General features: G+C 37.4%; 1 protein-coding gene across 3 annotated transcripts in view; it reads right to left on the bottom strand.

Moving 5' to 3' along the window:
- MAPK14 (mitogen-activated protein kinase 14) overlaps nt 1-12,168 on the bottom strand; it is a 72,622-nt gene that overhangs the window by 18,337 nt on the left and 42,117 nt on the right. For all 3 annotated transcript variants that reach the window (XM_007467264.1, XM_007467265.1, XM_007467263.1), the window contains exons 5-8: nt 11,706-11,735; nt 11,006-11,053; nt 9,219-9,333; nt 8,372-8,443 (exon numbers count right to left, since the gene is read on the bottom strand). In XM_007467264.1, the coding sequence (XP_007467326.1) occupies nt 8,372-8,443; nt 9,219-9,333; nt 11,006-11,053; nt 11,706-11,735 (265 nt within the window). The remainder of the gene's footprint in view (nt 1-8,371; nt 8,444-9,218; nt 9,334-11,005; nt 11,054-11,705; nt 11,736-12,168) is intronic.

Raw genomic sequence — 12,168 nt, 5'->3', positions numbered from 1 at the left:
TTTCCCTATTTACTCTTGAAAGTCCTGCTCAAACAAGAACTCTGCCATGAAGTCTTCCTGGACATCCTGAGTTTGAATTAATTTCTGCTTCTTCTCAGTAACTTATTTATACCTCTATTATAGTATTCTTATCACTATACCTTGTTTTACAAGCAGAGAGCAGACATTTGTCCAAGTGACTCCAATAGCTCACTTTCTGCTGAGTATGATCATTCTGGTTTGGAGGACAGGTACCATCTTACCTCCAGCACTTTCCACTGAGTAGCTCAATAAATATTAACTCGAAAAGACTTCCTGTAATATGCTTTCCAACTCAGCTCCACCCCTCTGTCTTGCCCTGAGAAATCTAGAATGACCATACTCTAATGGAAAGTCTATATACAAAAAAGAAGTCAAGAAAAGTTGCTTCATGTCATATGCAAACGCCCCATCTGAAGTGTTTACACCATAAAGAGTATACAAATACAGTGCAATGAGTGTGTAAGGGGTATGGACAAAGAGCTGGTACAGCATGACAGCCAATACTTAGGAGATTAGTAAACACACAATGCAAAATAAAAATCTACTTAGTAGCTAAAAGCACTTGCATGAAGGAAGTCAAAGCATGCAAACCTCATAGGAAATCACCATAGGTTCTCCAAGAGCTGGCAAATCCATTGAAATACAGGTCAGTCTTCCAATAATACCAGCTACTGTAAGGCCACTACAATTTGTCCAGGCAGTTAAGGCCAGAAGGAGCTTCAAGTAGCTATATGAGCAGAGCAAAGCAAAATTTACCACATTATGACAATTATTTCCACAGCAAGCCATCCTTCTTAACAGGTTTAACCCATTTTTCCCTAGATAGCAGATATTTTTACTGTTAGTCCAAAATGTGTTTTAATTGTAATAATCACAATGTCAAAATTTAAATCATAAATCTCCTGATTTTTCCTAAAACAACTTAGGCTTAAGGTTACTCTTTAGACTAGGTCCTTTGTAACAAAAGTTAAAGGTGGTCAGAATGAAAAGGCAAGGAAAAAAAACTTAAGGGTAATGGGGTATTTAGAGGGAAAGTAAAAGTGGGATATTCTATTCACTTCTAAGTGTTCTAGGCAACTCCTAGGAAACCTCTGCAGGCTGGAGAGTTGAAGATGAGTAAGAGGACCATTTGCAGAACCTACGTGCGACTACTGCTGCTTCTGAGCTGCAGTTTTCAACAACAACAACAACAAAAATCCATATGAGGCAAAGCTGGAACAAAGACCTGTGGAAATTCCCTGGTGACAGACAGGTGGACTAGAATGTGACTCAGCTTACTTCCTTCTCTTCTTGGTCATCAAAATAGGCATTTTCACTGTCATACAAGGAAAAACTTTTAAGGTACGTTAGATTTGTGGACAAGCCTGAGAGTTCTAGCCTTTTCAAATGGGGATATATATTCTTAAGTTAGAGAAGAAAAGGCAAATAACCTAATAAAATATTTTTCTTCTTCAACATTTATTAGGACACTTGCTTTTAGCGTCTGAAGTACAACTGTTTTTTTTAAAATGAGAGACTGTTTGAAACCAATGTCTGAAAGAAAGGGGTAGATGTGACAGGAAGGGGTATACCAGAAGTTTTAACTCTACTGGCAATGTTTTATCTCATAATCTGGGTCATATAAACATAGGTGTTCATTTATTATTCCTTGTCTTTTTGTATGTGTGAAGTAGTTCATAAAATGTTTGAAAAAAATCAAAAGAAGAAATAAATAAAGCAGAATTAAGGAGCCAGTAAACACTAATAAAATTCATATAAAGTAGGGCAGCAAGCTGATGGCAGGAGCCTCATCATCTTCTAGTTAATGTCGAGGTTAATGATAATGTCTAGTTAATGTCTAGTTGCCATTTCTATTAAAATGAAAGAAGGAAAGAAAAGTTTTACATATGAACGAAATTCATTTGACTACCTAGCAAATGAAAACAATAGTAAGCCAAGGCTGAGATGTCTGGAAGAAAACAGTATTTGACGTGCAACAGGGATAGGAAACTCATTATCTCTCTTCCTTAGGCTGCAGACTGTCAAGCATTAGTAGTAATATTTTCTAATTGGCTTACTCTTTTCAGAACCAATGGTTTTTGAAATAAGTTAGCACCATACCTGAAGACACATTCTGTGTCCCCACTCTCTACCAATATACAGTTCTCTCAGGTGTGTCCACTTGATATATATATATATATACACCCAGTCAACTAGACTTATGAGGAAGGGCTCCATTCTTTAAAAAAAAAAAAAAAAAAAAAAAAAGAGTACTAATTTTGAGCTAGTTGGAAGGGTTTTGCAAAGTCACAAATGAGAATAATTTCTAACCTAAAAACATAAATAGCTTTAAGACAAAAATTAGTATATCTTATATCTTTAGGGGAACTCCAGGGATTATTAACAACTAGTAACAAAAGATTCTCTCAAGAAGACTAATAGCAAAAAAAATGAGAAAAAGGTATTATAGGAAGATGATTTGTCAAGATCTAAAACTGCATGGTCCAATATAATACCAATAATCACATGTGATTAAATTTAAATGTAATCTAAAGGAAATGTAATAAAATTTAAAATTCAGATAAATACACTCATACTATGAGTTTTATGAAACTATGAAACTATTCAGAAGAGAACTCCTTGCCATGATAAAGAGTATTTATGAAAAATGCAGAGCTAAATTATACTCAAGGCTGAAGATAAGAGCAAGAGAAAGCTGCCCACTTTCACCACTGCTATTCAACATTATACTGGAAGTTCTAGTCAGAGCAATTAGAAACGAGAAAAAAATAAAAGCATCTAAATTGGAAAAGAAGAAGTAAAACTATCTCTATTTGCAGATGCCATGATCCTACATGTAGAAAATACCAAAGAATCCACAAGAAAGCTACTAGAGCTCTCAGCTTTCAGCTATGCAAAGTTGCAGGCTACAAGATCAACAAACAAAAATCAGTTGTGTTTCTACACACCAACAATGAACAAACCAAAAAGGAAATTCAGAAAGTAATTCTATTTAAAATAGCATCTTAAAGACACTAGGAAAATACCTAAGAATAACTTTAACCAAGAAAGTGAAAAACTTGTCCACTGAAAATTATAAAACATTGCCGAAAGAAATGAAAGGAGACCTAAATAAGTGGAACGACATCTCATATTCATGAATAGGAAGACTTAATATTGTTAAGATGTCAATATTACCAAAAGTGATCTAAAAATACAACACAATTGCGAGCAAAATTTCAACAGCCTTCTTTGCAGAAATGGAAAAGCCAATCCTCAATTTCATATGGAATTATAAGGGAGCCCAAAGAGAAAAAAAAAATCTTGAAAATGAGAGTAAAGTTGAAGGACTTAACACTTCTTGATTTCAAAACTTACTATAAAGCTAGAGTAATCAAAACAGTGTCGTACTGCTACAAGGACAGACATATAGACCAATGGAATAGAACTGATCTTTGACAGAAGTGCCAAACCCATTCTGTGGGAGAGGATAGTCTCTTCAATAAATGGTACTAGGACAACTGAATTTCCACATGCAAAAGTATAAAGTTGGACCCCTACCTCACATCATATACAAAAATTAACTCAAAATGGATCAAAGACCTAAGTATAAGAGGTACACCCATAAAACTCTTAGTAGAAAATACAGTAAATCTTCATAATCTTGAATTTGGTAATACATTCGTAGAAATGTCACTAAAAGCATGAACAACAAAAGAAAAAAAATAGATAAATTGGAACTTCATCAAAACTAAAACTTTTGTAAATCAAAGGACATTATCAAAAAACTGAATAGACAGCCCACAGATGAGAGAAAATGTCTGTAAATCATATATCTGGTGAAGGCTCAATATCCAAAATATATAAAGAACTCCTAAAACTCAACAACAAAAAGACAACCCAATTAAAAGATGGGTAAAGGTCTCAAACAGATATTCCTACAAAGACATACAAACGGCCAGTAAACACAGGGAGATACTCAACATTACGAAATGCAAATCAAAACCATAAAAAGATACCACTTCATACCTACTAGAATGGCTATAATTTAAAAAAGAAGAAGGATGGGAGGGAGGGAGGGAAGGAGAAAGGAAGGAAGAAATGTTGGTGAAGATGTGGAGAAATTGCTCATATATCACTGGTGGGCATGTAAAATGGTGAAATTGCTTGGGAAACAATGACTGCTCCTCAAAAAGTTAAATACAGAATTACCATATGACTCAACAATTCCACTCCTAGATATATATCCAACAGAAGTGAAAGCAAGGACTCAAAGAGATACTTGTATGTCAGTGTTCACTGAAGCACTACTCACAATAGCCAAAAGGTGGAAACAACCCAAGTGTCTATGAACAGATGAATGGATAAATAAAATATGGTATAGCTCTACAATGGAAACGTATTCAGCCATAAAAAGGAATGAAGTTGTGATCCATGCTACAATATGGATGGATCTTGAAAACATGCTAAGTGAAATAATTCAGACAAAAAAGGACAAATATTGTGTGGTTCCACTTAATATTAAATATTTAGAATAAGCAAATTCATAGAGACAGAAAGTAGAAGAGAGGTAACCACAGGCTGTGGGAGGGAAGAATGGGGAGTTTTTGTTTAATGGGTACAATTTCTGTTGTGGTGATGAAAATGTTTTGGACATAGTGGTGGTGGGTGCACAATTTTATGAATATAATTAGTGCCACTGGACTGTATACTTTAAAAGGGTTAAAATGGTAAATTTCATGTTATGTTTATTTTACCACAATAAAAAAAAGTTAAAATGGCAAATTTTATGTTTATATGCTTAACCACAAAAATATTTTTAATTCAGTTTCTAAGTTTCACTGGCCACATTTTAAGTGCTCAATATCCACATATGGCTGGTAGCTACCAACAGCCATATTGGACAGTAAATACATAAACCATTTGTAAGCCTACAGAAAGTTCTATTAGATAGCTCTTATCTAGAAGCTAAAACCGTCAGTTCCAAATGCAAGAGAAATAATAATTGAGGAAAACGGAGAAAACTGTGCGCTCAAATAAAGAGCATAGTCTAGAGGTTGCCTCAGCATTCAGCTGCATCTTAAAGTCATAAATAAGCAGTAGATGAATGCTTTTCTGGGCAACAGAAGAGTGTGTGGGGCCAGCACATTCTGCAAAGGTTTTAAGAAAATGAGTTTCAGAAATTAGGAGAACAGGCAACAAGTAGAATATTGGAAAGAAACTAATACCTGAGTCAGATCAGAGGTCTGTATCTATCTTTTCTGGGTTCTTAGTTTCCTTATCTATAAAAACAGAGGATTCAACTAGATGTTTTCTAACATCTTTCTAGGTCCCCAAGTGGATAATTCTAGATTCTTAATTTTTCTGATCTCACTGGTACCTTAAAAAAAAATGAGGAAAAACTGCTAAGTAAGTAACTTTTTCAGGGTCAGCCTGAAAGATTAAAACTAAAATCCAACCGGGGTAAACTCTAGTTGTACTCAACACTGGCTGCACACTAGAATCAACTGGGAATTTGAAAAAGTAATAGAAAACACTTTCCTCTCCCTTTGTCAGGCAACCAAAGCCATATCCACACAGATGGCAAGTGACAAGAAGGGAGTTATGTATATTACAAATACAATCCTCTGAATCTGAACGTATATTACAAATACAATCCTCTGAATCTGAATGTTACGATCCAGGAGAACATCTGTCTGAAGGAGCCAAGTAGGAAAGAAACAGTGTATTACTAAAATAAGAATTTTGAAATGAATTCTCATATATTAAAAAGAGAATCTCCTGGGCTTCCCTGGTGGCGCAGTGGTTGAGAGTCCGCCTGCCGATGCAGGGGACACGGGTTCGTGCCCCGGTCCGGGAGGATCACACATGCCGCGGAGCGGCTGGGCCCGTGAGCCATGGCCGCTGGGCCTGTGCATCCGAAGCCTGTGCTCCGCAACGGGAGAGGCCACAACGGTGAGAGGCCTGCGTACTGCAAACAACAAAAAAAGAGAATCTCCTAGTAAAAAGTTTAAAAGCTAGGTTTTCTACCTAAAGTTCATAGAAGGAAAAGAAGTATGCATAAAAGGGAAGACTTCTAGGGCTTCCCTGGTGGTGCAGTGGTTAAGAATCCGCCTACCAGTGCAGGGGACACGGGTTTGAGCCCTGGTCTGGGAAGATCCTACATTCTGCGGAGCAACTAAGCCTGTACGCCACAACTACTGGGCCTGCGCTCGAGCTCACGAGCCACAGCTACTGAAGCCCACATGCCTAGAGCCCATGCTCCGCAACAAGAGAAGCCACTGCAATGAGACGCCCTCTCATTGCAACGAAGCGTAGCCCCCCGCTCACTGCAACTAGAGAAAGCCCACACGCAGTAACGAAGACCCAATGCAGCCAAAAATAAATAAATAAATAAATAAATAAAATTTTTTTTAAAAAAAGAGAAGACTTCTTAGAGGCTGAAAGTTAGCATTTTAAAAGGGTCAAGCCATCAGTAGGCAGCTGTCCTGCAGATAGGACCATAGGACACACACAACTGCTTTGAAACCTTTCTACCAGTAGCCTGCCAAGGGGATCCATCCTTTACTACCTGTTACAGAATTTAAATAAAACAAAAAACTAGCCTTTAAATGATTCACAAGTAGACAGTAAAGTGGGAAGATGAAGGGAGAAACTGCTTCCCAAAGATCACTGATGAAAATGATGGCTAACATCTGTTGGCAGGCTCTGTTCTAAGTACGTTCCAGATTTCATCTCACTGAATTCTCACAACCACCTTATGAGGTATGTACTATTATCAGTATTTTATAGTTAAGGAAACTGAGAGACAGAGGTTAGACAACTTGCTCAAAGTCACAGAGCTGGGAGTAAATAAGAGCTAAGTAAGATCTCAACCCTGTAAGTCTGATTCCAGAGCATGTGCTCTTAACTAGTATGCTGTACTGTCTGTCTCTCTCTACCACTTCGTGTGTCTATGTAGGTATGAGTGTCCACGACTGACTGTAGATGGAGATACAGATACAAAGAAGAGGAAGAAGAGGGGGAACAGAGGAGAGCATCAGAGCAGTGTGCTTGGGAGGACAGACTAAAGAATGGGACTCTAAGGTATGTACCTGAGGAAAAGGAAAATTACAAATTTTCCCTAATTCTCTTAGCTTGGACTGTAATGCATACATCAAATTTCTAAGAAACAAGTATAAGGTAAATGAAGCAAAGGACAAAGGAGAAACACTAGGTATTAAAATTAGAATCTGGGGATGAGGAGGAATAAGGTAAGCTATATAAGGAGACTATACTCTGTATCAATCCAGTAATATTCAGAGGGAAATAAATAGCTGAGGGAAGAGGTTTTTCAGTTCATATCGGAAAGTACACTCTAGCAGAAGATAGAATATGTGGATCGATAACATGAACATCACAGTCACCATAGAAATATTATCCCAACTGTAAGCCAGTGAACTGACAATCTGGTTTACAAACTCAATGAGTTTGCTTAGGTGAGATGCTAAAACAGCTTTTAGGTCTCTAACCATGATAGAACACAGGCAATTGCAGCATCTCTCAACCAAACCCACGGAGGGCTAGTCAAATGCATTTTACAAAAATCTTCAAACCTAATTCTAGACATATATTTCAAAATTCTTTCTTGCCTAAACATCTTCCCCAAGTAGAACTGATGGGAGTTACAACAAATCACATTTTGATGATATTATTACTGAACTGTGAAATGGGCATGCAGCAGACAGGAAAGGGGCTAAAATAAAGGGGCCATGATAAACCATAAACTAGACAATAACTCTGGAAGTAAATTAAGGTTTGGCTACAATCTGGGATAAAAATAAAGTCATGCTGAGGGGAAAAAAGGCACACGACAGGGTGACCTTATTTCCTTGCTTTTATTTGTTGTTAGACAACAAACAAAACGAGTCAGCAGGTATATCATTACAAGGACCAAATACAGCCTTTTTAATATGTAAATCAAACATACAAGCAAGATATCCCCGACTTATAAATGGTTATCTTGTGTTCATTGAGCGCTGGTGCAACGAAGACTAAACTAGTCATTGAGATCTAGAACTTCTCACCAATACACTCAGGTGACAGAAGGGCTGTGGGAAGATTAATAAGGAACTTGCTGCAAAAAAGATGACATATGAAAGATTTAAAGGGCTTTCCAGATTATGAGGAATTTTTGCAACTCTCAAAATAAATTGAAGCCTCTTTCTTGGCAAGGCAAGATACTCAGCAAGAGGGCAGATCTCACAATGCATATCTGGACTATAAAAGCAAGTAACTGAAGGCCCTTCCTAGAGATAGGTAAAAGTAATATACTACAATGGATACCAAAATACAGACAAGAAACAAGAACCCAAAACTTTTTAAAGGATACGGTCTGTACCAGGAAACAGTGTTCTTCCAGTCAACAGCTCGGCCATTATGCATCCCACTGACCAAATATCAACTGACAAAATTAAAGAGAAATAAAAGTAATACAATGTCACTATTATCATACTTGGCTACAAATGGAACTATAGTTAAAGGGTGAAATACTCAAATTAATATTTAAGACATCCGAGGTTCAACAATCATACTCATTTTTATAGAAATAAATAAGCTAAGACCTTTACCACATTAAAGGGCTTCATGGGTGGGCTAAGTCAAAACATGGTTATGGCAAGAGAAATAAGCTGTTCACAAAGGGGCAAAGGTTTCTTACTGGTAGAAATGATGGATTCTCCCAAGTAATACTGAGAGATTAATATTATAAACCCAATGTCTTCAGGCAGGAGTACTCAGAGAATATGCTGAAAATATAAATAAGTAAAAAGCCAGGGCTTCCCTGGTGGCGCAGGGAAAGTCCGCCTGCCGATGCAGGGGACACGGGTTTGTGCCCCGGTCTGGGAAGATCCCACATGCCGTGGAGCGGCTGGGCCCGTGAGCCATGGCCGCTGAGCCTGCGCGTCCGGAGCCTGTGCTCCGCAACGTGAGAGGCCACAACAGTGAGAGGCCCGCGTACTGCAAAAATAAATAAAGAGCCAATTGCTAAATCACAAAGTTTGTAAAAACCCACTTTCTCTATCTGAGCAACTGAAATATTTTTCTATTCGTGGACTTAAAATGATCACTGAGGGAAGAAAAAAAATGTTTCTTCCTACTCCTGCCATCTCCACTTCTGAGAACCCCAAATACACACAACAGAGTATTAATAAAGTCCTAAATACAAGTGCAAGTAGTACCTGTCTGGTTGTAATGCATCCAGTTCAGCATGATCTCAGGAGCCCTGTACCACCTAGTGGCTACATAGCCTGTCATTTCATCATCTGTATGTCGAGCCAGTCCAAAATCCAAGATCTAAGGGGGAGAAGAGAAATCAGGCACTGGAACAAACTCCTAACGCTTGTAGAGCAGGAGGGAAAAAACTCCAGTGCCTTATAAAAAGCTAGAATATAGCACTTTCATAAACATATTTCCTGGTCCATGCTTAGAATGCATGGGGAACACAGCAAGAACTTAAAAGGAAATGAAATTACAAAAAGCAAAACAAAAATGCCACTGCTAGGCATTTATCCAAGAGCAATGAAAACATATGTGCCACAGAAAGGCTTGCACATGAATATTCATAGCAGCTTTACACAGCCCTGAAATGGAACTGAAGCACATGTCTATCAATAGGTGGATGGATAAATAAATTGTGGTATAATCACAAAATGGATCTACTCAGCAACAAAAAGGAATGAACTACTGATACACACAATACAGATGGATCTCAATAATATTATACTAAGCAAAAGTTAGACACACATAGAAAAGTACTGTATGATCCCACTTGTATGAAACTCCAGAAAAGATAAATCTACTCTATAGTGTCAGAAAGCAGATCAGTTGCTGTCTGAAGCCAGGGTTAGGGGTAGAGGTGTGGGTATTGGCTAGGAAGGGGGCACAAGGGAACTTTCTGGAGTGATGGACATGTTCTTTATAACTGTGTTGGTGGTTACATAGCTATATAAGTTTGTCAAATGTACACTTAAAGTGTTGCATTTTATTCTAAATTATGTTTCCAAAAAACTGAGTAAAAAAAGAAATGAAACAAAAAATTCCAGAGTTGCTTGCTCTTTATAGATTATTTATCTCTTATTTGAATTATTTTGAATAAGTGTGTTTCTGCCATTTTTTCTCTTAGAAACCCATAAAATCTAATAATTACTCTTCAAGAGGACTGCTTACTTGATATTCACACTATAATTCTCCTTTATTATAACTAATATATTAAATTTCAAGTTAACTTTGTTTTAGAGTGAAAACAAGACACCTGATGCTACCTTCAATATCACTTAAACTAAAGCTTACTAAATCTCTAGTTTAAATTTCAAAGTCTAATGATATTCCTAAGGACAATAAGAATTTTCAGATTAAAAGTCATGGCTTTATAAACACATTCCCTATATAAATTTGCCTGGTTAGTTAAACATATAGTTACAAGGTGAAACAATTACCACTGTCACTTCATCCTACCTTCAGCTCACAGTCTTCATTCACAGCTAGATTACTAGGTTTTAGGTCCTAGGAAGCAAGTAAGAGAGAACAGGATCAACTTTATTACACATGGTAAATTCTCTCCCTAAGGGTAATGATGAAAAGCTAAACATAAAAGACTTCATCTAGGGCTTCCCTGGTGGCGCAGTGGTTAAGAATCCGCCTGCTAATGCAGGGGACATGGGTTGAGCCCTGGTCTTACTTGATATTCACACTATAATTCTCCTTTATTATAACTAATATATTAAATTTCAAGTTAACTTTGTTTTAGAGTGAAAACAAGACACCTGATGCTACCTTCAATATCACTTAAACTAAAGCTTACTAAATCTCTAGTTTAAATTTCAAAGTCTAATGATATTCCTAAGGACAATAAGAATTTTCAGATTAAAAGTCATGGCTTTATAAACACATTCCCTATATAAATTTGCCTGGTTAGTTAAACATATAGTTACAAGGTGAAACAATTACCACTGTCACTTCATCCTACCTTCAGCTCACAGTCTTCATTCACAGCTAGATTACTAGGTTTTAGGTCCTAGGAAGCAAGTAAGAGAGAACAGGATCAACTTTATTACACATGGTAAATTCTCTCCCTAAGGGTAATGATGAAAAGCTAAACATAAAAGACTTCATCTAGGGCTTCCCTGGTGGCGCAGTGGTTAAGAATCCGCCTGCTAATGCAGGGGACATGGGTTCGAGCCCTGGTCCAGGAAGATCCCACATGCCGTGGAGCAACTAAGCCCGTGCGCCACAACTACTGAGCCTGCGCTCTAGAGCCGTGAGCCACAACTACTGAGCCCACATGCCACAACTACTGAAGCCCACACGCCTAGAGCCTGTGCTCCACAATGAGAAGTCCGTGCACCACAACAAAGAGTAGCCCCTGCTCACCACAACTAGAGAAAGCCCGCGTGCAGCAACGAAGACCCAACGCAGCCAAAAATAAACAAATAATAATAATAAAAAAAAGACTTCATCTAGCTATAAACAATCTCCATTCTATAGTCACTATCTAGTCCTCATTAGCCTTAAATAGGTAAAACCTACACATCTTCGTTCTTTAGTTAAACCTAGAGCAAAGTTGCAATCACTCAATATTTCAGTGGCTAAAATAAGCTTAGATTAGGATCTTGCCAACCTCCCCACCCACCAGCACCCCAATAATTTAATCAAAAGACAATACCTACCCTGTGAATTATGTCGGCTGAATGTATATACTGTGAAAAAGCAAAAAATCAGTTAGTTATGTCCAGCCTCCTACTGTCATATGACATATTTGAAGTACATTTTTATGAGTCAATAAGAAATGCTAGTATTAACAGCAGGATTAGAAATCAGAACAAGTAATTATCAGTAGTCTGTACATTTATCATAACTACGATTTCCATACCATCAACTTGTTCACAGAGCTGGAGTATGAGTGAAATAGAGCTTTCAACCTGTTTCCTGGTGGGTGCTCTCGAGCACAATAAGGACTCAAAGATGCTAAATATTAAAGGTGGTTTAATTTAAAAACTGCCCCTGCCACAAATAAATTAGCCTTCTTGAGGATGTTTTCAAAGTTTCAACATGACACTGACCAGATATTAGATTACATCAAGAAATTATTATTATTGTTTAGATGTAATAATGAAGAGTCTTTAACTCTCA

The sequence above is a fragment of the Lipotes vexillifer genome, unplaced genomic scaffold (genome assembly GCF_000442215.2).
Source record: "Lipotes vexillifer unplaced genomic scaffold, Lipotes_vexillifer_v1.1 scaffold528, whole genome shotgun sequence".
NCBI classification, from domain to species: domain Eukaryota; kingdom Metazoa; phylum Chordata; class Mammalia; order Artiodactyla; family Lipotidae; genus Lipotes; species Lipotes vexillifer.
This window is presented reverse-complemented; position numbering and strand designations above follow the sequence as displayed.